Genomic DNA, 26,701 nt, shown 5'->3' on the forward strand with positions numbered 1-26,701 from the left:
CTCACTGTAAGATTGCTGCAGATGTCCAGACACCTAGCTGCACCATACAGCTGAACAGCAGTTGCTGTGTTACTCACTCTGGACTAGCTTTGGATTTGCCTGGTGAAAACGTATATTCATCTTTATCTAGGCCGTCTGAAGGGACAAATTCATCTTCTCCATCATTTGTTATGGGAGATGCTTTAACTTTCAATTCCTCTAAATCATTATTGTCATCGTCGTCATCAGCATCGTCGTCCTCTTCTTCTGAGAAATCAAATGTGTACTTAGGCCTTTCAGCTAGGACAAAAATAAGAGTGTTAGACTCAAACCCAGCTTTATCAACATGAAATACTATTCCAAACAACACACTTGAAATATATTCCAACTGTCTCTTAAAATATACAAGAAAAAAAAGAAAAAGACAAGCATTAGAGAGCAAAAGTCGACCACTCTGCCTCAGTTACTCTGATGGTGCTGACATCTGTCCTGTACTCCCTGGAGGCTCTGGGGCAACACTGCCTGTCCGGGGAGAGGGTGAGCTGCTGAGGCCACTAGGATGCTGCCTGTCGTGCTTAAATCTTACTCAGAACAGTGAGGAAAGCAGTCATTATGGCCACTGTGAAAGTGACTGCTAATATGAGATTTCCCATTCCTGCAATTACGAAAGACAACTCTTACAGGTCTTTAGGAAGTGCTGCACTTTCCCTTAACCTCTTCCATAAAAACTCCTATCTTCTCTTCACGGTAGTTTTACTATGAAATAACAGAAACAGTCATTTCTCAGATGAATAGTAAAAATAGAGAGAAGACCTCAATATATTAGCAAAACAATATAATGCATAAAAAGGTACCAACTATGGAGAAAGGCACACTGGTATAATGCAAGTAAGTTTTACTATAATTTCTAGCATATACTATGGAATAAAGTTTTAAAAGTCATTTGGATGCTATGCAATTTTACACTTCATTTTAGATGTATGGAAAAAGCCTAAATACGATTTGAAAGCATTTAATAAATTTTCATGTAACTTGTTACTGTGTTAAAAATTCACCTCTGAACTATTGCAACATTGTAAATCAACTATAATAAAAAAACTTTTTTTAATTCATCTCTATTATACGACCTATGCACATTGGAAAAGAAATTCAATCACTTAGTGACTAAAGGCCTGAGATATAATTTTAAAAGTATCTCCCAGAGATAAAAACAATCATAATATTTTATTATTCATTTTATGTAAATTAGGACTTAACACAATTTGAGAAGAATCTATAAAATAGGACACATCAGTTTTTAATTATTTGAAGCCTTCAAATTAATGATTCAGAAAGGATCAAATCACATGCTTAACAGCAATATGTATTAGCAAAATGGGATTCTGCAAGCCTAACTCTAACACTGTAATTATCTAAATTATGCTGTGTGCATATGGAACCAGACTCCTAATGTAGGGGAAATTCTTCATGATACAAGGGGTAGAAAACGAAAAGAACACTACATAGCACTTCTATGGATCCATCACTGCTGGTATACTACACCAAGGTATGTTTTTTTTTTACCAAACATCTTCCAACTATGGAGGGAATACAACCCAAACTTTGTAACAAAAATCGGTAAGAAAACATGATTCACTTTAGAGAAATTCAGTCCAACTTTGCTAGAAAATAGCATTTTGTAAAGGTTTTTTTGTCTTCATGAACTATAATTTCTGAAATACTAATGGTTTAGTACTTCAGAAACACTGATGATACTAATAATACCAACTTATGAGTAATACTAACTTTGTCAAACCATAATATATATTAAAATATAAAATATATCAGAATACCAGCCGCTCTCCTAAGTAAAGAATCTCGTGGAATAACCACAGGTTCTGTTTCTTCCAAATCACTTTCTGACTTGGATTCATCGTCTGACCAAGGATTCCGTTTCTTCACTTTCTTTGCGCTGGGTTTACCAGATGATGTAGGCGCTTTTCTCACCCTGGTACCTAAAAACAAATGAGCAACAATAAGACATGTATCAATACCTATCCAAACGTCATTAGTAAAAATAAAACTACTGTAATGAAAACTTCATGATAAAATAACAAATGTTTGTGAAAACTGAAGACATTACTTCAACTAGTAGAAAAAAAGTACAGTCAAAAGAATCTAGTAATATCCTGAACATACAGATTTTCTGACACACAAAAATACTCTAACAATTCCTCACCAGGCTCCTTTTTCTCCCTTTTGGGTTTGGGACCTTTATTTATAGGAGCTGACGGGATCAATGCCTCTTCTCCTGCACCTTCTACTTGTGCACCACTGAATTCTTCATCAAATTCCACTTTCACTGCTGTGGTATCGAGATCACCCTACACATTGAAAAGAAAACCAAACCATAAGTAAAAATAAAAGTTAAATTAGGGCTTCCCTGGTGGCACAGTGGTTGAGAGTCCGCCTGCCGATGCAGGGGACAAGGGTTCGTGCCCCGGTCCGGGAAGATCCCACATGCCGTGGAGCGGCTGGGCCCATGAGCCATGGCCGCTGAGCCTGCGCGTCCGGAGCCTGTGCTCCGCGACCAGAGAGGCTGCGACAGTGAGAGGCCCGCGTACCGCAAAAAAAAAAAAAAAAAAAAAAGTTAAATTAACACCATATACTTTAGAAATACACTTCCAGCCAAGAGATCGTTTTTTCATATCAGATGAGTAAAAAAACAATATAAAGCGTGATTCTATTGAGGTCCTAAGAAATGACTTTGATCAGACCCTGTTTTACTTTATCTCATGCAGCTGTAGAAGATGACACTGCTTATCACTCCCTTCTATGACATGACAGCTACTTAAAACCAACTATGAAAAATAAGAAGGCAGCTTTTGATTATCAAAGGGACTTTCAGACTCATAGCTAAGTATACCACAAAGTACCTGAAAAAATACGTTCCCATAGCTCACGCCTCTATATACTAGAAAATAATCTTCAGGTTACGGAATGAAAATAAGCAACCCATGTCTTATAATGCCTAGCAGTACATAATGAAGTCCCCTGACCCTGAGACAGAGGGAGGGAGGCCTAGGGCAGGGTCAGAGCAGACACCACGGGGAAGGGGGACTTTCCCACTGGGCTTTGAAGAATCAGGTAGATTCGCCAGGTGAGGAGAAGGAAGGAGGGAAGCGCGCCCCAGGCACAAGGTAAAGACTCCTGTCTGCTAGGACTCAATGAAAGGTGAGGGGGAAAGGCAGCCAGATGGAAGCAGGCAGGCGTACAGGTGCTAAATCACTGTGCACCAGGAATCACCTGTAACAACAGGCTCGTTGTTTGGAAACATCACTCTGGTGGTGAGAGACAAGACTGAGAGGACTGAAGTGAAGAAGGCAGAAGTCGTGACTGGATGACTAGAGACAGGATCACTGGAGCCACACGGCTCACCTTAAATTATCTCAGGGAAAATACCAAATTCTAAGACTGTGTCAGTGTGGACCAAGATAAGAGGGTGGTATTTGGAACTTTCATAGACAGTCAGTAGGACTGAGTTACAGACTAAATGAAAAAACTCCCAGGTTCTCGGCCTATGTTAGTAACAGCTGGTAGTGCCAGGAACTGGGATCAGGCACAGAGGTGGGAGGGCAGTTTTGAAACCCAGATAATGGATGGGTCCCTGCAGGCATGCTGAGTCCGCGGGGCGTTAGGCGTTCTGGTGGCTGTATTAGCCTGGCCCTCCTGGAAACATTACAGCTTCAGGACATCGATTAAAGAGTCACCGGTGTAAGTGATAAAAGCTCTGGGCACAACCGAGGTCACTTGGGGAGACCATGAAAGGTGAAGAGAAGTGTGCTGAGAACGGATCCTGGCTAAGACCTTCAGAAAAGGAGAGAAACGTTTTCCTAAGGAGAGAGCAAGTTCTATGTGCAGGGGAGCCTGTGAGACCTCTGTTTATCAGAACCGTGGAAGAGAGGGATCTCCCTGGTAGCACAGTGCCCCCAGGCTTCAACTCTTAACTCTTCTGTACAGACCACCGCTCTCAGGCTCACCTCCCAAGTTCTACTTAGACTGTGGGATGCATCGACCTATATATCCCCTGGGCTCTAAATGAACCTGCCTAGAAAAATCAGACTCCCTCGAGACCGTCAGGCCCCTGCTTCTCAGCTCTGAGCAGCCTTCTCGACACTTCCTTCCTCTGGCCAACTGTTCGCATCCTGCTGGAGGGTAGGCAGGTCTCACGCTTTTAAATCCCCTCTAACTCTCATCAATGCCAATGATATATGCTGTGTTTGATGACTTTTTAACTAAAGGTAAAAACAAATAGTAAAAGTTGAAAGCTTACTTTGAAAGCCAAACAGACTCTTTTCATAAGACTTCCTTAATTGGTCATGATATAGAACTAAACTTTATATTTTAAAGTTGATAAACTTTCTGTTGTTGTTGTTTCATTTAATTCAGAATGCTGAGTAGGGCTTCCCTGGTGGCGCAGTGGTTGAGAGTCTGCCTGCCGATGCAGGGGACACGGGTTTGTGCCCCAGTCCGGGAAGATCCCACGTGCCGCGGAGCGGCTGGGCCCGTGAGCCATGGCCGCTGAGCCTGCGCGTCCGGAGCCTGTGCTCCGCAACGGGAGAGGCCACAACAGTGAGAGGCCAAAAAAAAAAAAAAAAAAAAAAAAAAAAGAATGCTGAATAGAGTATTTCTCTCTCGTTTTAGAAATGGAATCAAGTGAGTAGGTCTTTACACATATGTGGGTCCTTGACTAATATGTCTTCATTCTATGTATGGATCAACTGCTCTCAGAACAAGTGATTTCCAATCACAGTGAAACGTAACAGAAACAAAAAATAAAGCATGACTGAAGTACACAGTTAAAATTAAAATACCTACATACATCATTATGGAGGTGGAGTCCACCAACGAGCTAAAACAAGAGACATGTACCTTTTTCTTCTTCAGCAACTTCTTACTGGCATCTGCCTTCATGGCAGTAATTTCAGGAACTATTCTTCTCCCGAAAGGTGAGGGCATTGTCTCTTCCAGTTGAAGCTTCTTCACCTTAGGTTTGCCAACTTTCCCTTTTATTGCTTTTCCAGCCATCCCAGCCAGAACATCTTCTCGTTCTTGCACTTCCACTTTCTGGAGTGTAATGATTAAGGATGGGGAACAGGGCCGGGGGCATAGACAACTCATTAGAAAAGAGAGTTACTACTGCATAAGTAGTCAAATCTAACTATTCATTCAGTAAGGAACAAAGCTTTCCTTTCAGGTGACCTAATCTAAGAAAAAACCAAATAATTCTAAGTCAGAAGACCTGGGTTGGGGACTTCCCTGGTGGTCCAGTGGTTAAGAATCCACCTTCCAATGCAGGGGACACGGGTGTGATCCCTGGTCAGGAAACTAAGATCCCACATGCCATGGGGCAACTAAGCCCATGTGCTGCAACTACTGAGCCCACGTGCTCTAGAGCCCATGCACCCCAACTAGAGAGAAGCCCACGTGCCACACCTAAGGCCCGACACAGCCAAATAAATAATTAAATATTAAAAAAAAAAAAAAAGACCTGGGCTGTAGTCCCAGTTCTATCTAACTAGCTTCTCATTTGCAAAACAAGGGGTTAGTAACTAAATGACCCATATGGTCCCTTCCAATTCTAGGATCCTACAACGTATTATGGGATCAAGACTTCTGATGACCTGGTATCATCAGAATCCCAGCAAATCAAACAAAAAGGAAGTTCTGTTAACAAATATGAAGCTATTCTTCACTATTGTTTTAGTTTGCTTCATTTTTAATGGATTTTTAAATGTTTAAGTCAGCAGTAAAAAAAAAAAAAAGGATCTGCAAGTTTTAAAAAATCTAACTCATAACAATATAAGAAAAGTATAAATCAAGGCATAATTATATTGTGGCATTTCAAAGATTAAGGGAACCCAGAAAAACAGGACTAAACAATTCCAGAAATTTTATTAGGCAACTAATACACCACACTCATTCTTAAGAGTTTGAATTCTGACTTGGGCCATAAAAGTAAAATTAGAACATGTGGACAGTAAATCAATGAAACAACTAAAAAGTAATATAAGTAATATCATATGAGTAATAATAGTAATTTACCTTGTGCTACTCAAAATCAGGTGATCATACTGCTACTGTGAATTTAATTCTAAGATTTTAAGTGAGTTAATTGCTTAAAAACAAATTAGGCAATTTTAGAAAAAGTTTGTATTTTACATCTTTCTCTACATTTTTCTTTTATTTTTAAAATTGGAATTCTACCTGGAGAAAACTAAGCTATAACAAAAAATATTAAAATTTCCTGATTAAAAGTCTAAGGAGACTATCATTCTACTTTTTAAAACTCAAAGTACCTATATTCAATCATATATACTGCTCTTACCTCTTTGGGGAAAAACATTAAAATTGAATCAATAAGCTAATTTGAAGTCAGTTAAGAAATTTTAACTAGCAGAGAGTATTAGAATTTATTTATTCTAAATTTCAACTCCATAGCTTTTATTCATCTGCATCAGATATAACTCTTCTTTATGGTTTCACAGAGCTAGAAGCTTAATCCTCTGCAGCTTATAAACATATTAACTTTTGTAGAGTTAAAGGAAACAATGAGATAATTTAATTTAAAAAATTTTCATTCTTGTTTCATAAACATTACTTTTCCAAATATATTTTAATGGAGACTTAACCTACATCCAGTTCTTCAACAAAAGCTGCTAAATCTTCTTTCCAAAGATCTGAAGGAGATTTTCTTTTAAGATCATTGACCTCTCGCCCCTATAATAAAAAAGCAGTACGATTTAAACATTCAATTTTAAATGTATAGTTTTCAAATGTATACATAAAGGCTAAATAAAACTTTTTATTTTTGGAAAAGAAAAAGATATGGATAGCACTTAAAGTTTCAAATTATTTAACCCACAAAAGTTCATACTTTTGCATCTCTCTGTTTAATCAGTTCTTCAACTTTTTCTTTAGTAAGAGACCATAGAGACATATTTAAAATATAATTAAAATCAGGGCCTGAAGGAGTTCCTGAATCAGAGGAACTATCATCATGCTGGTTTTGTGTTTCTTCCTCTTCTGCTGCCTGTAAAAAATAATAAACTTTATATTAAAGTCCTATATAATATCAAATCAATGTTGAATTTTATTGAATACTGAGTTTAAAATTCCATAATGCTATACTCTTAAAGCTACATCTTCAGGGTGGTGGGTTTATTTTAGATTATCTGCAAGATTATCTATGAAAATATTTTTCCTATAAAAAGTTTAAATTTTCTAAAATGCACAATAAAATCATCAAAAGGAATGGTATATTCAGCCTCTATCCAGGAATCTCGTGAAAAATTAACTGCTTGAGAAGACACCACATCTTAAAATTAATAGACCAGAACTAATGTTTTATCATGCATCATGTCAGATCTTTATATTGGTGAGTGAACAATCTGAAACCTAAAATAAATATCACTTATGAAGAATGTTTTACAGTTATAATAAATATGCTAAGGTAGTCAGTCACTACGGATGAATTCTTGATAAAGATTCCCTCAAGCAAGAACATTCATTCAAGGACTAAGCTGAAGCTCACTCCAGCATTGGTGAGTCAGAGTCACAAGGGCTATCCTAAAAGTTTATCTGTAAGGCCTTCTTTCATAGGAGCAGTTGCAATAAAAAGCCTTATGCTAATGTTAAATTTCAAAGTCCAATGAATTTATAGAAGTTATTATAGGTGACATCATCTTTAAAATTTTTAAAATAACAACAGCTGTTAAATAAAATTGCATCTCAATTTTTAAAGGCACTGAGATAATTAAAAATGACTGAGTTAGCCATGATACTCCATAAAACAAAAGTTCACTTCTAGCAATCAAAAGAGAGAAAAAAAAAGCTTTACAATTTAATTTAAAATTTTTGGTAAAATAATGTGTATATACAAAGCAAACGTTAGGTGTATTTTAGAAGCAAAGGGATAAAAATAAAAATTGCAAAGCAAGATGCTTCATTACATAAACAAAAGTATAAACTCAATTAAGTAACATTAGCCAAATAAAGAATGCTGTTGTTGAGTTGATATAGATTATTAAGTACCTAGTTAATTTATGACAAAGTAATAGTCTACAGTTTTTTAAATTTCTTCATGAAATAGTGTGTTGCTATGGAATTTTAGGTTGCTACACTACTATTAAAATATTATTATTAGGGTGTCATAAAATCCTATTTAGACCCACACTTTAGAAGTCTATTTGCTCTAGGTTTTGATGACACACCAAGTATTGTTAATGAGCGCTCCATGAATATGTGTATCTATCATTGTTATCATGAAGATGACTAAGGATACTTTCAGGGAAAAAAAACAAAAAGCAAGAAACTTTTCAAGTTCCAATGACAATTCTACTATGTTTTTGATCTTCTAATTATCGGCTTTATAATTCTCTCTTCTCCAACTCTACACAATAGGACACTCTTGTAAGAGCAGTTCCTTTTGTTTCTTGAACCCCCGAAGTGAACACATGGCCAAGATGCTGGGAACATTTTGAGGGTAACAATGAAATTATTGAATCCAAGCACTAGCTTTTACCCATGAAGTCTACTTCCGCCAGAAGGGCATTCTCAAACCCTAAACACCTTTATTTTTTAAAACTAAACATTAAATTCATTAGCTTACTAGCTAATTTTTTTTAAAGATATAATTTAAACCAACAATGATACAGAAGGGCAAATAAGTGTATAAACCGTAATTTGGGGTTTAAGAATGCAACAAAACACACTGAAAGGAACGCAACATGCTTGAGTCATCTTAATTTTGAATACTCCCCCATAATTGTCCTACCCAATTTTCCTCAAACAATGAATAAACCTATTCTCTTAACATGTAATTGGTAAATATGTAATTTATTCTAATTTTACTCACTCTAACATATGGCAATCTATTGACAGTTCAAAATTTTTTAAAAAACTTAATGTAAATGAAAACACTATTTCAATGGAGTTTGATGAAAAACATTATGGTTGAGAACTCATGAATGTTGGGAAGTTTAAAGTTTCAGTTCAAATTACATCACATAATCATAATTATTTTTTAAAGATGTGAATTTTATCAGTATTGCATATATATAAATTATAATTAAGTATCTGAAAATTAATCATTTCCAACTTTCTTCCTTTTGTACATTTGTGTTCTCAATCACAATGCTGTACTGCCTTTCCAATTTTTTTTTAAATTGTCCACGACAGCAAGAAGCTAATTCTTGAGAAGAATCTCACGTTTCAATATCCCATTTACCAAATTAATATTAGTACTCTATGATCTAAAATGGACAATTTAATAAAACATCAGACTTTTAATCTGAAGTTCCAGGGTTTAAGATCTCCAGCTAAAGACCTAAGCATAGGTCAGAGCACATACTTGGTGCTCGATAAATACTGATAAATATTGACCATTCTCTGTCTCTAGTCTCCCCAGCGTACACCAAAACCAGATCAAGTGAGTGGTGAGTGGATTCCGCATTGTGGCCACAAACTGCCCAGGGGGAAATGATTTGTGCTACCAATGTAGTTCCCAGACAGTGACATGCACCTCACAAAACCACCACCACCGTCCTTCAACGGCAGGCTCAGAAAGAAGGCTGAGCGACCTTCTCCAACCGGAATCGTTTCTCCAGGCCCTGGCTGAGCCACACTGGCAAAGTGCTTGGCGGTGGGTGTGCACTGCAAGTTCCTGCACCCTATCTGTTTTGTGGATACACAGAAGACTTCAGTCTCCAAACAGACTACTCAGCACCTTTAGCAGTACTAAATTCAAAATTTAGGGGTTGGGGGTTTTTGTTTGCTTTGGAAGTTGCTTTTAAAAGCTTCTCTGAATGTCTCGTTCTGCAAATGATTACCTTTTCTTGTGCTTCTTTCCAGGCTTTCACTGGGTCAGATTCATAACCTCTCTGGACTAACATTTGAATCAAATCTTTCTTTGACCTATTCTCTATGTGAGGGAAAAATAAAGTTAGGATCAAGAAAAGAGAGTCAATTTGTATTTGTTTATATTCTACTGATAAAAACGTCTTCTATTAATAAAGTTTTTTTTTTCCATTTTAACTAATGTTCAAATTTTTAAAGGTTGCATCTTACCTATAGTAATCTTCCCTTGTATCTTCTCTAAAATGAAACGGGCTTGATTGTTAAGCTTTGTAGATTCTGCTCCCAGCATTCCTACAAGCCACTCCTTACGTAAACCATAATAGCTTAATCGTAAATCAAAGAATTCTTTCAAAATGTCTTGCACAGTTTCATACTTCTTCAGACATCCCATATGATCAAAGAGTACCTAAACAAAACACAAAGTTTTTGAAGATTATATAAATCTGTGTTGGTATTTTTAACTTGTATGCTACAGTATTTAAAATAACCATAATACACGTATATGAACACACACCACCCCTAAAATCCAGAACAAAATTATTAAGTAAATACTCCTTTGGTGGCTCCAAGAAACCGATAAAATTCTATTCTCAAAACTATGAAAATATTTAAAATTGGAATAATTTCGAAAGATAAAAATAGGTCCTTAAAAAAAAGGTTCTTACTTAAAACTGTATAAACTATGGCTGTAAAGCCACCTATTTTTTTCCAAACCAAAAAGAAGCATATTCTAGCTGTAAGTTTTTAAATATTAAAGTTCTCCCTCTCCCATTACTCAATGGACATGCATTTGCCTCTCTCTTTGTTGTTTTTTATGAATGGGCCACAATTCACTCAAACTTCAATTTGGAGGGAAATTTTACTTCTTCTCTATGGCACTTTTTCTCACTGTGCTATTGCTGGATTTTTTTCTCTTACTCTTTCTCAAGTCTAAAAAGCTAATTTGGAATGGAACAGGGTAATCATACACGTTCACTTTGTATCTTCCTCCCCAATTATCTAAAGTTTAATAAAGCAGATGAGAGTCATGAGGAGATAAGAACTCCACAACGAAAATGCTAATGGAGACAGGCACGAGGCACAAGGAGACCCTGCAACAATCACTCTCAGAACTTCCAGTCGGCGTGTGTGAGGGTACGTGTATCCTGTGTGTTCAAGCCCAGATGCACAAATGCAGGGCTGGGGTTAAGATAGCAGAGGATAACATTAGAGGAAAGGGAATGTACCTCTAGATTCTTTAGCAAACATACAGGGGGAAACGCATTCAGACTTACTATAGCTACTCCCATCATGAAGCCAATTACAAAAATCCAACTTACAGAATGCAAGGTTACATTCATAGTAAATCTAGTCAATTACCATGGAATTACAAGTAAGAGTAGTTTGAAGTTTAAAAACTTTGTGCAATCCAGCAGCTTCTGCTTGTGCTAGTTTCTCTTCAGTCATTTTCACCACAAATTTCACAGTTGTATCAGTATGGTATTCTTTATAATCAGAAATTAATGCTGGTGTTTTATCTGTTCCATTTAGCATAGGTTCTAAAACCTGTTCTTTGTATACCTATAAAAGATTTAAAAATAAGTAATTCTTTCATGACACACATTCATGTTGTTATTCTATAAGTCATGCAATCTTTAAAACTTCTCGATTCCAGTGGGGAAAAAGGGGAAACCTCATCTCTATCATCTCCTGCCCAGTCACTATAGTTGACAATACATGGGGATCTCAACGGAGAAAGACGATATACAAGGTACTGGTTCTGATCTAGCTCATACTCAAAAGGCAACAAGAGACTGAGAGTACAAAGCAGATGGCATCAACTAGCACTGACCAGGTGACGCGCGTACTTTTAGATCCAATACCGAATGACATGAGTTTATTGACCGTATTTATAAGGGTTCAAAACACTATTTGTTATGTACTATTCTAGTCATTGCAACATAAACAAAGACAATAGTCTTTTTAAAAGCTAGCTAAGTCATTCTACATTTAGATAACTTTTAAATTACCAATGGAATATTCCAATGAATGTGTCAAAAGTGTATACATGAATGTTTAAACACTACAGACACAGGGCAAACAATCATATTCTCACCAGAAAGGACTGCCTAACACAACTGCCACACACAGCTCACGTCTTATACCAACCTGTGTCCAAGTTCTAACGGGAAGCTCTGTAATCTCCACTGTGTTTCTATCCACCACAAATATTTCACCACTGACTGCATATTGGTTTTGACCAAGTTCTTGGATTGTTCCTTTAAAGTTTTTGTAGTTTGGAAGCTGTAGAGAAAAATAAAAATACCTAAAGGCCCCGACTTCTCACCTGAGTGCCAGTGCCACCTCTAAATGCCCCTTAGTCGATGACCTATTGCTACCGACAGGTTCACACAACTGAAACTAAATTCCTCTCGTCGGCAATAGGCCCTCTCCAAATAATCACTCAATCTTGAATTCACAGCTTCTGTTAATATACTCTCAACAGCCCCCCAAATCTCAAAACCTCAGCACCACCTTTCCTGGTCTTCCAAGAATGTCGCCTTTTTTTCATTACCCCTCCATCCTTCCTTCTCCCCTAGATTAAAGATCCTTCACATCCAAACTCCTCAGACATTAGGTTACAAGCCAAGCTAACCTTCTCGCTTTCTCCAGTGATGTGCCTTCCAGATCACTACTCTTCTTCCACGTTTCTCTTGAATATTTTGGATATTCTCACTTTCACTCACTCTACCCACCTGGCCTGATGGTTGTTCAGCTCTCCACACCCCATGCATCTATACAAATCTTACTTAGCCTTCTCAGCCTAATGACAAGTGATCTCTCCCTCTTCTAAAATTCCTACGTGTTATCATCACTAAGAAATCAGGCGTACAGCATAGGACACTTCTGCTCACTGAGCAACTGTTAATATCTTCTGTCACAGCAAACTTCATGCCCAGAGGTCTCATCTTGACAACAGATTAACTTTTTGAAGACAGAGATCATGGTTCTTTACCTTACCACCTAGCACAGTATCATATATAGTATATATATATATATATATATATATATACTATATATGAAACAAGTATTGATCAAATACACTGAGACAATAAATACTCTAAATGTATCTGAAATAAAATAAAATGCTATAATCATTAAAAGTAATTTGATACTTCTGTTAGAAATATTTTAAAGTACTTTAAAGTATTTAGGAGAAAAAGGATGTTAAATCATCCCCATAATCTAATTTTCTTTTAAATTACAAATATGAAATCAAACTTGGACAGAAATACTTAAAAATATTAAGTTTGTTTCTATATACAGGGAGTATTTTTTCCTCTTTGCTTATTTGTATTTTCTACAATGAGCACTATCATTTTTGTAATACAAATATTCTTCTATTTAAGTGTATCATGATAAAGGGAAATTTCTAGATGATTTTAAATCACGTAGAAGAGCGTAAGACACTTTTTTGAGGGTTTTTCTTGGAGGGAGTTTGGGGGAAGAACTGAACATGATGAATGATGTAAGGTAAGGGCAAAAATGAAAAATATGGGGATTAAAATATATACAAGGTGTCTTTAAGCATCCTTAATGGCTCTTATGACTTAGTAGTTTAAGAACAATAACATAAAGTTGCATATAACTTTATCATAAAAACGTTATCCTCTATATAAGTTAGATATTTGAAAGCCTGAACTACAGGGTACTTAAAAATTTTAATAAACAGTTTCTCCCATAAACCTTATATCCAGGCTTTTTCCAAATTCTACATCTTTTTTATTTTCTCTTTCTTTCTTCCTTCCTTTCTTATTTATTTATTTATTGCTTGCTGCGTTGGGTCTTCGTTGCTGCGTGCAGGCTTTCTCTAGTTGCAGTGAGCGGGGGCTACTCTTCGTTGCAGTGCGTGGTCTTCTCATCGCGGTGGCTTCTCTTAGTTGCGGAGCATGGGCTCTAGGCACACGGGCCTCAGTAGCTGTGGCTCGTGAGCTCTACAGCTCAGGCTCAGTAGTTGTGGTGCACAGGCTTAGCTGCTCCGTGGCATGTGGGATCTTCCCAGACCAGGGCTCAAACCCGTGTCCCCTGCATTGGCAGGCGGATTCTTAACCACTGTGCCACCAGGGAAGTCCCCCAAACTCTATACCTTTTACAGTAAGCACACAACAAGTTACACACTAATAGGGTCCTTACTGTCTACAATACGTTCTAAAATGAAAATGATTCCATTACTTTTCTAAAATGACTGGCCTTTGTAGTTTACACATTATCATTTGTTAAAACAACATAAGCAATAATTTCTACGTAATCACCATGGGATGAGGATCCAAGCCTTCCAGCATCCGTCTGACGTTGTTCACAATCTCCCTAGCATCATAGTTGGGTAGTTTACAAGCCCATCCTGTGCCGATGCCCTCAGCACCATTTATTAAAACCATGGGGATTATGGGAATATACCACTCAGGCTCTACGCGTTGATTATCATCATAAAGGAATTTAAGCAGGTTGTCGTCCACAGCAGGGAAAAGCAGTCTTGCCAAAGAGCTAATAAAAGGAAAAAGAAAGACATGGAGCAATATCATGGTTTTAGAAAATAAAACTTCATACATAATTAAAGACTTTACATTTCAAAAAATCTTTTAAAAAGAATGCATTTGTTAAGAATTTTGGTTACACGTGCTTAATTTAAATTTAACAATAAAATGTACCTAACCTTATTACCAAATATATTTCTCTCAGGCACAAAGCCAGAATAAGACAGTCTTGTTTTACTTGTTATTTACTGACTTACCTTCCTAAATTCTTAGTATTGATAAATTACCTTTTAAGGATTTCCTCTTATTCTGACTAAACCACAAAACCCATCTTCAGCCTAAAAAGTAAAGTTGGATCAGAAAAAATCCTTACATTCATTAGGACTGGTTCCACCAATAATTCATAAAAACTGAGATCAACAAATTTCATTCTATATGTGATCAAATAATTTGGAACATTCACCCTCAACATAATACCCAATCACCTCTCTCCGTAGTTATAATTCTATCACACATTTAGTTAGTTCCAATAAACTTCAAATAGAGCTTTATACCACTATATCAGCAAATGATTACCTTAACATCGTGAAAATGTAACGAGGACTTGCAGCATCTTTGCCCCCGTGAAGCCGAGTTCCAAACTGACCGATGGGCTGAAGCAAGTTAATGTTGTTACTCCCCACAAAGTTCTGAGCCAAGTTCACGATAGTCATCATCAGTGCTTGCTGCAGAACAGAAACAGACAGAATACAACATTCACATTCCAGATTTTCTAAATGGATTTCCTAATTTTTATTAAAACCCAAACTCTCAACTCTTTTACATTTCCAAAGAACTTATAAAAGAAAAAACACTTTATTATGCTGAATTATCCTTCTACTATCCTCCTTCATGACCATAAGTACAGTTCTCAATTAATTCCAATCTCCATGCTTACTTCTCCATGATGATAAGCAGACATCTCGGCAACAGATCCAGCCAACTGTGCAACTTTTACTTCGCGTTTATCATTCCTCTTGAAACAGGTAAATAAAACTTTTCGTTGGCCTGGTTTAAAGCCTATTTTTAAAAACAACAACCCTCTTTTAAAAATATTGCTCGGGATATAGTTGTAATGTTTCTTTTAGTGACAACAATGTTTTACATATTCAAGAGAAAAAAGCAAAGATATAGTTTGCTTCCGAAAAATAAGTAAAATTGTTTACTTGAGATTCTGTAACAAAACGAGTACATACTAACACATTTTATACCATCTCAATCTATTCCAAAGTGAAGAACCAATAGAAAGACACCCTCCGGTCCTAAAGAACTGCTCAGTGGCACCAAATTCCTTTCATAGGAGTTCCCAAACACTCATGTGAGCATTCTTCTTGCTCTAGGCCAGTGAGCACAGTAATAAATAAACCTTTCAGCATATGCTAGCTATCATCATCATCAACGTGGGCCCAGAGCATGGCAGAAGCAAAAGGATTATAAAATATGGCCACTTTCCTTGAGAATTTTACAATCTAATTGAGGAGGAAAATTAACACAAATAAAATAAGAGGCATACAATTATCGGCATAGACGTTTATAGGCATCTGAGACCAATTTAGACAGCAATTATTAGGGAAGACATCAGAGAACGGATTTAACTCAAAGCTAGAACTACATGGATTAGTAGAACCATCTATTATTAGCTGAAATACCAAGGAACGTGAAGATCAACTAATTTGCTAAAAGTTATAAAAATCAAAATGCTCTAGATAGAAGACTAAAATCTGCTCTAAGTACTGGGTAGCAGTTTAACTTTTCTGTCAAGTTAAATAAGTTAAAAGCATTAGGTTTTGGGTATTGCGGAGTAAAGGTTTTTTAAAATTCAGTCTCCAATAAATACTTCAGAACTTATCAAAATCACATTTTACTTTTTATTTTAAAAAGTCTCCAACAACTTGGGGCAAAAGCTTTAAAATTCTGCAAGTTAATTTTCTTAAAAAGTTCAAAAAGAGTTTGAAAGATTCAAATAAACAATATAAAATTTCAGAACTACTAAACATCTTGAGAGCAACTTCAGAATTTTTAAATTTATTATAAGGATGGGTTAAAGTACATGAAATTAAAATATACTCAATGACATACAAAAATGAAAAAGAGTGTTAAACAAAAGCTACTTACCATCAACAAGAGATGGTATAGACCTTTCATTGTCTGAGTTTGAGAAGAGAATCAATTCCTTGTTGATGAAATCATTGTAAGTCAAATGCTTTGTTGCTGTACCATATAAAAATTGCTAAGAGAAAAGTTATATAGCAATTATGTCATGATTACTGCATGAATTTTAGCCTTTTTCTCTTTCTTCCCCAGATCACCACTCTTTATGACTAACCTCTGGTAAGCCATGTAACCTACGCTGTCTCCGATCTTCCATAAAATTTGTTAACCATTCTTTTCTGTCATCGATCTTCTTCTTACTGAATGCCTGAAAGATTCCAGGTAACAATTTCATACATTAAAAATAAAAAGAATTTCATTATAAAATTAAAATTTATAAAGGCAAATGACTAATTATTAATTTCTGGGAAATTAACTTTTTTCCAATATGCTTTTATCAAAAATACACTTCAACAGTGGTGTCTGAATTAAAGAACTATGAAAGCAGGGCATAATCTGCGGTGATGGGGAATGACACCAAGATTAACTAGGTTGGGCTTAGAATTCTAAAGAGACTTATCACAGAAAACCAAGATTGGAAGAAAAGTATGGCAGAAAGAGGGAATGGATATTAGGAGAGATTTTTTTAAATGAACTTTGTTACCAAGGTAATGGCAGCATCATCTTCAGGACCAGCATATCTAAATAAGATGCGGTGCCTTTCCATATCAGCAAAATATTCCTTGGCTTCCTTAGCTGTACTGGTACCCAACCCTGCACAATTTTAAAAATAAAAGTGGAAACAAGCCAGACAGAGACAAACAAATACTGTATGATCTCACTTATATGTGGTATCTAAAAAAAAAAAATCTATGTCAAACTCATAGTAACAGAGCGTAAAACAGTGGTTGCCAGGGGCTGGGGGGAGAGGGAAATGGGGAGATGTCAGTTAAAGGGTACAGACTTTCAGTTTAAGATGAGTAAGTTCTGGGGAATCTAATGTACAGCATAATGCCTACAGTCAATAATACTATATTGTATACTTGAAAATTGCTAAGAGAGGGACCTCCCTGGTGGCACAGTGGATAAGACTCCACGATCCCATTGCAGGGGGCCCAGGTTCCATCCCTGGTCAGGGAGCTAGATCCCATATGCATGCTGCAACTAAGAGTTCACATGCCGCAACTGAGAAGCCCATGAGCCACAACTAAGGAGCCCACATGCCACAACTAAGGAGCCAGCAAGCCACAACTAAGGAGCCCACGAGTCGCAACCAAGGAGCCCGCAAGTCACAACTAAGTAGCCCACCTGCCATAACTAAGACCCAGTGCAACCAAATAAATTAAAGAAAATTGCTGAGAGAGAAGATCTTAAAATGGTCTCTCCACAAGAAAAAAAAAATATATAGGGATAATGAGCAATATCCAGAATATGGGAAATTACACAGGACAAACAATCCAACTTTTTGAACAAATAAATTACAAGAAAAAAATATGAAAAGAGAAGTAATGTATTAAGATTAAATAGACTTATAAAACAAAACCAATGTGTGGGCCTTGTTTGGATCCTGATTCAAAAAAAAATAAAAACTATAAAAATGAACATTTTAATACAATCAGGAGAATTTTAACCTGGATTGAATATTTAAGGTTATTAAAGAAAGGTATGATAATGGTATTATGGACAATAAAAAAAATTCTCTTAGAGATACATACTAAAGTAGTATAGAAATAATTAATGCCTGGAAGTTATTTCAAACTAATGGGGTGGCAATGACAAGAGTTCAGATGAAACAAGATTGGCTGCAGAATGGTGACTGTTTAAGAACACGGGGAAGCCCATTATACCACTCTCCCTACTTACATAAAATTTTCCCTAACAATTTTTTTTTTCTGCGGTATGCGGGCCTCTCACTGTTGTGGCCTCTCCCGTTGCAGAGCACAGGCTCCGGATGCGCAGGCTCAGCGGCCATGGCTCACGGGCCCAGCCGCTCTGCGGCATGTGGGATCTTCCCAGACTGGGGCACAAACCCGTGTCCCCTGCATCGGCAGGCAGACTCTCAACCACTGCACCACCAGGGAAGCCCCCTAACACTTCTTTAAAAATCAGCCATAGCTGTTTCTAAAAGCTAAGAGAGACAAACTTTCAAAATATTTTACAACGCTCTCATAAAAATAAATTTACGTCAGTAGTAACTTCACAAAATTTAAGTGTTTTAGAATACAAACCTTTGTAGTATTTTATTTTCCAGGCTTTCTGGTTTTCTATATGTTTTTTCCACTCATCAAATTCAGGAATACTATAGAAGGAAAGTTCCTGCTTATTTTTGCTTGCCTTAAATGAATAATTAAAAAAAAAAATTAGATTTTCTGCTGTTTAAGACAACAGTATAAAAATATATTAATGTAAATAGTACCTTTACGATAGGAGTAATGAACTCTTCAAGAAAACCATGCTTCAAAAGTGATGGCCAATTGTGATGGATGAAATTAATAAGCAGGCCTTTTATGTGAGAACCATCTTGATCCTAAATAAATGTTAGTAAAGAGTGCTATAATAACTTATGAAATATAATTACTTACAAAACCAAATTTTTAGATGTATGAATGCAGCGATGAGGCAAAATTCCATTCAAATTTTACAACTGTGCTTTACAAAACATTCTTTGGATGATCACCGTAAAGAATTTTTTTCTTAAAATTCAAATAAAGAATATAGCAAAGTGACAGACTAAATCTTTCTGTCATTAAATATGCTACCATTTTTTTTATAGTTTGCCCAGATTTCACTAAAAGAATGATTTAAAGATGGAAATTAATGAAGCAGGGTTATAATGCTACTTCACTGGAAGGAGAAATCCATGGAGTACAGGTATTCAAAAGTCTTCTCTTAACATAAAAACTGATAAATTTCTGCTTAAAACTATACAGCAGCTGCTCATTGAATATTTTCTCTAGAAATCCTTTCAATTAGAGGATGGAAGAGACAAGCAGTTGGATGCATGTGGAATTCTTCCTTTTCAATTTTCTACTTCTTTCCTAATTACTGCCATTTCACTATTCAGGTCCTCCAATTTTTTTGTGCACGCCAAATTATGCCATCATATACAAATATTAGCCATTATCCTATTGATTAATCTTTCTTGTAAGTTTCACCATTTCCTTCCTGCTTATAGATAGGTGGGCTTCAACCCCATAATACTACAGTGTGTTCTACTCTTCCCATACTTGTTGCATTTAAAAATATTTTTAAAATACCTAACCAAAGAGGTGGTTACCATAAATTAGATAATGTAGAATGTGCTTCACACAAACTGTGCCATTAAACAGTATCTTCCCCCGGATGTAAACACAATCACTTCCACGTCTACCATCTTGGGACAAATTTCATGAAACAAATATCAAAATGACATTCTGAAAAAGATATGTTTTAATATGTGGCAACTTTTAAACTAACCTGATCAGTCATGATCATAATCTTCCCATAGCGTAAGGTTTTCAGCGATTCTGCATCATCATAACTTTTCTTGTACTGTAGACCAACTATCTTAATGATATTGTTTATTTCTGCATTCTCCATGATCTGTGCAAATATGAAAAGGACGGAAAGTGTTTTAGAGTGTCTCCAGAGACCAAAGGTGAGTCGCAGGGATGCATAAAGTTCACAGTGCTAGCGAGCCACTCAAGTGCCGCGGGCACGGGCGCAGATACGCACCTGCTTGTGAGAGGCCTCCCGCACGTTGAGGATCTTGCCCCTGAGGGGGAAGACCCCGTACCTGTCCCTCCCAATCACGCCCAGTCCGGACACGGCCAGCGACTTAGCAGAGTCCCCTTCCGTCAGTATCAGCGTGCACTCCAGGGAGTGCCTGCCACCTGGGGGCAGAGGACACACATTCCAAAGTTCTCGAGTCCGCCCATGACAGTGTGGAGTCGAGAGACTGATGATCGCAGTGACCACGGAGCGCTGTAAGAGCATCTTACACCATGCTCAGGGTAACTTAAAAATTAAGTGCATTTTATGGAACTCCAGCCCCCCAAAAATTAGTAATCTGTGGTACATATGGCAATTTTAGTGAAGTAAAACCATACTCTGAACTTAGAACCCTATGCTCTATATGTGGAAAGTTAAAACAGTCTCTAACTGAATAAACACAAACTTAAAATCTAAAAAAAAAATCTGAACCTTACCAGCATCATTAGCATCGTCCAGTTTGGGAATACCTTTGATTTTACTGTACTTTACTGATGAACACTTCTTGTTCAGCTGCGTCTGAGCCTTAAATTTCACCCAGTTCAGGATACTTTCCACAATGCCACAGTTAGAGGCCTAAAAATCAAAGAGTAATAATATACAAGCAAGCCAGAAGTTTATACACTTAGCTAAAATTAGTGTAATACTTGGAATCTGTGCAGTTATAAGGCAAAACAATAGTAGTGATGATAATAATTGTGATATATCCTGGTAAATATTATTCTAACTACAGTAAAACCAACTCAGGCAGCTATTCACAATGACCTATTGTACTGAAACGTAAACACATGAAAAAAGGCCGACCTTACTACATATGAAAAAAGTTCTATTACAATAAACTCCATAAGAAATATACATAGCTTTTGTTACAAGTTAGTTTTGTGAAAATTAACACAGTAAAAGCTGATCCACCTTTGAATTTACTACCTGGGAAATTTTAGACACTGACATTTTTGATGTCCCTCAACACAAAAATGTGAATCTTGAATTCCCTATGACAAAGAAATATTAACATGAAGGGAATATTAGGATAAACTCAAGATCTTATGGGAAATTCCCTGGTGGTCCAGTGGTTGGGACTCTGTGCTTCCACTGCAGGGGGCACGGGTTCAATCCCTGGTCGGGGAACTAAGATCCCGCGTGCCTCATGAAGTGGCCAAAAAAACAAAAACAAAACAAAAAAACCCTTATGAATAGTCCTTATTTTTTAAAAGTTTGGTACTAAGGATTTCAACATTACATATGTGTCATTCTGCAGTGAATTAATGTGTGACAAGATGTCAAACCTCCCCCAACCTCCCCACGAGAAAAAGTAAAGCGTCTCCAAACAAAGTTGAAGTTATTTATTTTTCATCAACCTGGATAGCATGATTTTAGGTGTATGAAATAGTTTTCTGGAATGTTTCAGATATAAAAAGAAGTGAACTATGTTGTCAAATCTAAACTTTCTCTGCCAAAAATGAAAATGTGTAAAATCTAAAATCAAATTACAACTGTTAATGAGGGCAGAAATTTGGGCTATCATTAACACTGGGTTATCTGTATTCAGAATTCATTATGATTAGACCCAACAGTACTATTCTATAGGCCTTTAACTAAAACCTAAAAAACAACTTTTCTTTTTGTTTGTAAGACCCTACCTTTGAAATTCCAATACCAGAATTTGATAAAAATATTATTTCTACTGCAATTACATGATACTCCTCCAAAAAACTATAAACTTCCAAAGAGGAGGGGCTGTAATTTATTCATCTTTACATTCCCAGGGCAAACATATTTAAGGGCACTTTAGATATGATCATTTAATATATGTTTGATGGTCCTGGTGAACAAGAGAACTGAGGCAAATCTTGCTGATACATAAGAGGCTATGAGAAATTATTAACAGCCACAAGGCTCAGTTATAAATAGAAGATTTATTATTTATTTATACTCTCACCTTGTTTCAGAAAAGCTAAGGCAGCCTAAATAAATATGCACAAAGTAAAATGAAATTTTAAAATATGTAGAATATGGTAAATTTTGTTATGCATATGTTACCAAAATTTTTTTTTTTAAACTACATAAAGGTAAAACTCAGTATATGAATTTGAAGTAAGTAGAAAGGATGAAATCAGGAGTCCTATAAGGACCTGTACACTTTTTAGAGGCAAATCTGTCTTTATAAAGGACAATGCGAAGCTAAAAACACAATTAGTTACATGAGTCCCCACTTTAATGCTTGGCAAAATAATCGACTGCTTTATGAAACAGTGTCTATCTACCCTCTGAAGTTTTCAGAATCAAGCATACCAGTTTTTAGTATAAGTATGCCTGTACCCACAATTAATATAAGAAACTAATCCAAATAATTAGAATGATTTAGAATAATTAGAATAAATCAAGCAAACTACTTAATCAACTCTCAATAAAAAAACAAAACAAAAAACACTGAAAAATAATACAGATTTTACTCACTGCTTTAAAAAACTTTTCTGACAGTTGGCATTTGGATCCAAAACTTTTGGGCTGCAAAGTCATGTTTTCCTTAGTCTGAGAATCAAAACTTGGATTTTCGATAAGGCAGTTAATAAAAACCCATATATGGTTTTTTACCTGTTGAAAACATATCAAAAAAGGTCAATATCAGAACTGATATTATTTAATAATTCAACAGAATATATAAAACATCACTTACTTGAAATGGTTTCACTGACACACCAGCTTTGTTCTTTTTCTTAACTACTTCAATCAGTTTACCAACAACTTGGTCTACTACATAATCCACATGCCGTCCACCCTGAAGACGGAAAAAAAATAGAATCCAAAATCTTCTATAGTTAAGGTAGCAAAATAGTTACATATTCATTTTTTTCTAGAATGAGCGTTTAATCTTCACAACTTTGTGAATTCAGTATGACTATATTATTAACCCTATTTTCCAAAGAGTTAAGATGAGTCTCAGAATGCCAGAGTTGGGATTTAAAAAATAAAGTCTTTTTGGCCATAGAGCCAATTAGCAACTCCATAAGACTCCATACAAAGTGAAAGCAATCGAATAAAAAGAAACATGGAGGGCTTCCCTGGTGGCGCAGTGGTTGAGAGTCCGCCTGCCGATGCAGGGGACACGGGTTCGTGCCCCGGTCCGGGAAGATCCCACGTGCCACGGAGCGGCTGGGCCCGTAAGCCATGGCTACTGAGCCTGCGCGTTCAGAGCCTGTGCTCCGCAACGGGAGAGGCCACAACAGTGAGAGGCCCGCGTACCACAAAAAAAAAAAAAAAAGAAAGAAAGAAACATGGAAGTGAGAATAAACACTGGCCTGGTGGTGGCAGTAACACTCACAAGACTGACACTTAGGGACCGTGGCAGCCATTGACAGTTGTCCATTCAATATCCATTCTCTCCTTTTACCTTACTGACAAACCCCAATTTGTTTGTTTTTAACTGGCAACATACCCAATTAAAAATATTCACCAATCTAGACTCCCTGGCAGCTAGAGGTAGCCACTTGACCCAGTTCTAGCCAGAGATGCTAGCAGAGGTCTACTGGATGGGGCTTCCAGAAAAACTATTGCATTCATTTTTTTTTTTTTTTTTTTGCGGTACGCGGGCCTCTCACTGTTGTGGCCACTCCCGCTGCGGAGCACAGGCTCCGGACGCACAGGCTCAGCGGCCAAGGCTCACGGGCCCAGCCACTCTGTGGCATGTGGGATCCTCCCAGACCAGGGCACGAACCTGTGTCCCCTGCATTGGCAGGCAGACTCTCAACCACTGCACCACCAGGGAAGCCCCAAAACTATTGCATTCTTGATCAAAGGGGAGAGGCTCTAGTTGGCATATGCATTTGCCCAAACTCATTCCCTCTCCCTAGAATTTGGAAGGGTGCAGCATGAGAACGAAAGCCAAATGCTGAGGGTGGCAGAAGAGTAAGCCAGGAAGAGCATAGGTCCCTGATGACACTCTGGAGTCACCGAACCAGACTAACACTGCCTACATCAGTCCCCAGTCATACGAGGAAGAATAAAACCTTTACATGTTTACAAACCACTGTATACTAGGTTTCTGTTACACATAACAAAATGCAATCATATCTGATACAGATTTCTGTTGACTAGAGAAAGTGATGCTAGATTATAAAAAAAATAGAAATAAAAAAAATTAAGTTCAAACTTGAACAAGAGTGACAAAGTGACAGATCACTGCATTAGCTTATTCTAAAATACACACTTGTTGTGCCTAATATTTTACTATGGTCAATGGATAAATGCTTATAGATGAGAAGAATTTCATTTGATTTGGAAATTTAAAAGCCTACAGAAAAGGGTTCAAACTCCTCAGAATGGCAGCTAACGCATTTCACAATCTGACACCAAAACAGACTCATCCCCTATTATTTGTTCTTTTACACTCAAAACTCAGAGAACACAGAATAAGGAATTTATCATTCTAAATGTCATAAAATATAAATGTATTCAATTATCAACACTAATCATATAAACTTATTTCTCAATGGATGTTTAAACTATAAGACAGCTATTTCATAGAAAATAAGCTTTTCTATTCATAAGTCAATTTTGATTTCACAAAAGCAGATTGGGGTATTTTTTGTTTTTGTTGTTTATTTTATTGTTTTTAATGAAGCACTGTTCTACCACTGACTTGGAAACAGAATTAGTGTACTTACTTTTGTTGTTGCAATGCTATTTACAAAGCTGATTTGCTGGAATCCTTTTTCACTCAGTGTGAGACAAACATCCCATCTTTCATTCGCAAGTTCATGAATAACTTTTAGGGCCACTCCAGTTTCATCCAACTTGTCTTTCACATAAAGATCTACATAACTGCGAAATCCATTTACCTAATAATTTGGAAAACAAAAACAAGAAACAATTTCTCTCCTACTGGCAGCTGAACTAGGTGAATGCCAACAGGTACTCATACTCTCATTTCCCCTCATTCACAACACCTCTCAATCTGCAGATCCCAACCTTATTCTACTCCTTGATTTCTGCCCTTTAAAAAGGAATTCATTTCCGTATGTACTTGACAAAGAGAGGTTATGAAGGGACAGCTGGACAGGTAAATTATTATAAAATTTTTCAAAAGTTTAAATTTTTAAAATGACCAAGTAGACCTCCAGTTTGAGTTGACATGTAGAGGACAAAGAAGGAGAAGTTTTCTTCTCCCTTACAAGAAAACAGCTGGTCAGGTGACAAATTTTTTATGTATCTTCAAAAGCTTGGGATCACAGGACAGCTGGCCATCCTAAGTCTGAAGACAGACAGGTGTCTGCAGGGAGACACAGAACCTAAGCCTTTTGCTTAACTGGGACAGAAGCTACTTGGTTATATAAGCCCATAGGAGCCTTAAGCCAGAGCTTCTGATTAACTGCTACAGGACACATGTGGACCGGCATGAGTGTGTGAAGAGCTTGAGGGCTGTGGTCAAAGGGTTCCTACTCTTTTCCAGGAACCGTAGAGCAGGTTTTCACAGGGCAGATCAGAGAGAATCTAGAACAAGTTCCCCCCATGGGGCCAGCTGGGGGAGAAGAGCAGCCACTGGGAATCCCACCCAGACCCATCTCCCTTATCAAAAAGAAAAACAAACAACAACAACAGCAAAAAACCCCTTAATCCACAGGGGGGAAGGGCACTGCTGGAAAGCCGTGGTGAAGTATCACTACAGCTGGGATGAAGTAATTCTGCCCCGGGCCACCCCACCTCACCCCCATCTCATTTAAGTTTACATTTTTAAAAGGCTTATTCTGCAGGGCAGGGAGCCTAAAGGATACTGAATGAGAACACTGGCGGTTACCTGCTGCAACTAGGGCGAGAGAACTGAGGACAAAGGGACAATCCCCACCTCCAACGGAGGGGCAGACACTCTTGTGAATGCCAGACCCCTGAGACACAGGCTCACTGTGTGCTCTGAAGCTGGAGACTTAGTCAGACATGGGGGTCTCCACAACCTACAACCAGGCTAGCAGGCCTCCGATAACAACAGTGGTTCTCAGCTGGGAGAGCAACACGAGACAGACCCTCCTTGAGGGGCAGCTCCAAGGGAAGGCCCAAAGCGAAAAGAAGGGACAAAAAACTATCTAAAGTATCTGGTGCCCATAGCAACAACAGACTGCAAATACGGCCCAGTCTCTGTCCAGATTAACATAAACCCTCACACTAAAGCCTAGGTACTCCATATCTATTACCCTATACAACATAGCTGATTTTCAGCAGAATCTTACAAGGCATGCCAAAAGGCAAGAAAAAAACAGTCTGAAAAGACAAAGCAATCATCAGAACCAGACTTAGATGTGTCATGGATGTTTTAACTATCAGATAAGACATTTAAAATAACTATGGCTAATCTGTTAATCTCTAGTGGAAAAGGCAGACAGTATGTAACTTCAGCAGAGACAGAAGCTTTAGGAATGAATCAGTTGGAAATCCTAGAA

At 37.2% G+C, this 26,701-nt stretch overlaps 1 protein-coding gene across 3 annotated transcripts in view; it reads right to left on the reverse strand.

The window, feature by feature from the left end:
• TOP2B (DNA topoisomerase II beta) overlaps nucleotides 1-26,701 on the reverse strand; it is a 66,720-nt gene that overhangs the window by 7,705 nt on the left and 32,314 nt on the right. For all 3 annotated transcript variants that reach the window (XM_029213599.1, XM_029213600.1, XM_029213601.1), the window contains exons 8-31: nucleotides 24,935-25,108; nucleotides 22,948-23,049; nucleotides 22,728-22,865; nucleotides 20,708-20,846; nucleotides 20,235-20,392; nucleotides 19,977-20,102; nucleotides 18,937-19,047; nucleotides 18,749-18,854; nucleotides 17,185-17,294; nucleotides 16,756-16,848; nucleotides 16,545-16,659; nucleotides 15,328-15,449; nucleotides 14,967-15,115; nucleotides 14,169-14,400; nucleotides 12,025-12,159; nucleotides 11,236-11,436; nucleotides 10,087-10,282; nucleotides 9,849-9,940; nucleotides 6,896-7,051; nucleotides 6,655-6,738; nucleotides 4,891-5,085; nucleotides 2,198-2,342; nucleotides 1,812-1,973; nucleotides 78-279 (exon numbers count right to left, since the gene is read on the reverse strand). In XM_029213599.1, coding sequence (XP_029069432.1) covers nucleotides 78-279; nucleotides 1,812-1,973; nucleotides 2,198-2,342; nucleotides 4,891-5,085; nucleotides 6,655-6,738; nucleotides 6,896-7,051; nucleotides 9,849-9,940; nucleotides 10,087-10,282; nucleotides 11,236-11,436; nucleotides 12,025-12,159; nucleotides 14,169-14,400; nucleotides 14,967-15,115; nucleotides 15,328-15,449; nucleotides 16,545-16,659; nucleotides 16,756-16,848; nucleotides 17,185-17,294; nucleotides 18,749-18,854; nucleotides 18,937-19,047; nucleotides 19,977-20,102; nucleotides 20,235-20,392; nucleotides 20,708-20,846; nucleotides 22,728-22,865; nucleotides 22,948-23,049; nucleotides 24,935-25,108 — 3,443 coding nt within the window. The remainder of the gene's footprint in view (nucleotides 1-77; nucleotides 280-1,811; nucleotides 1,974-2,197; nucleotides 2,343-4,890; nucleotides 5,086-6,654; nucleotides 6,739-6,895; nucleotides 7,052-9,848; nucleotides 9,941-10,086; nucleotides 10,283-11,235; nucleotides 11,437-12,024; nucleotides 12,160-14,168; nucleotides 14,401-14,966; nucleotides 15,116-15,327; nucleotides 15,450-16,544; nucleotides 16,660-16,755; nucleotides 16,849-17,184; nucleotides 17,295-18,748; nucleotides 18,855-18,936; nucleotides 19,048-19,976; nucleotides 20,103-20,234; nucleotides 20,393-20,707; nucleotides 20,847-22,727; nucleotides 22,866-22,947; nucleotides 23,050-24,934; nucleotides 25,109-26,701) is intronic.

This window comes from Monodon monoceros, unplaced genomic scaffold (genome assembly GCF_005190385.1).
Source record: "Monodon monoceros isolate NGI ecotype Baffin Bay Population unplaced genomic scaffold, NGI_Narwhal_1 Super_Scaffold_11, whole genome shotgun sequence".
NCBI classification, from domain to species: Eukaryota; Metazoa; Chordata; class Mammalia; order Artiodactyla; family Monodontidae; genus Monodon; species Monodon monoceros.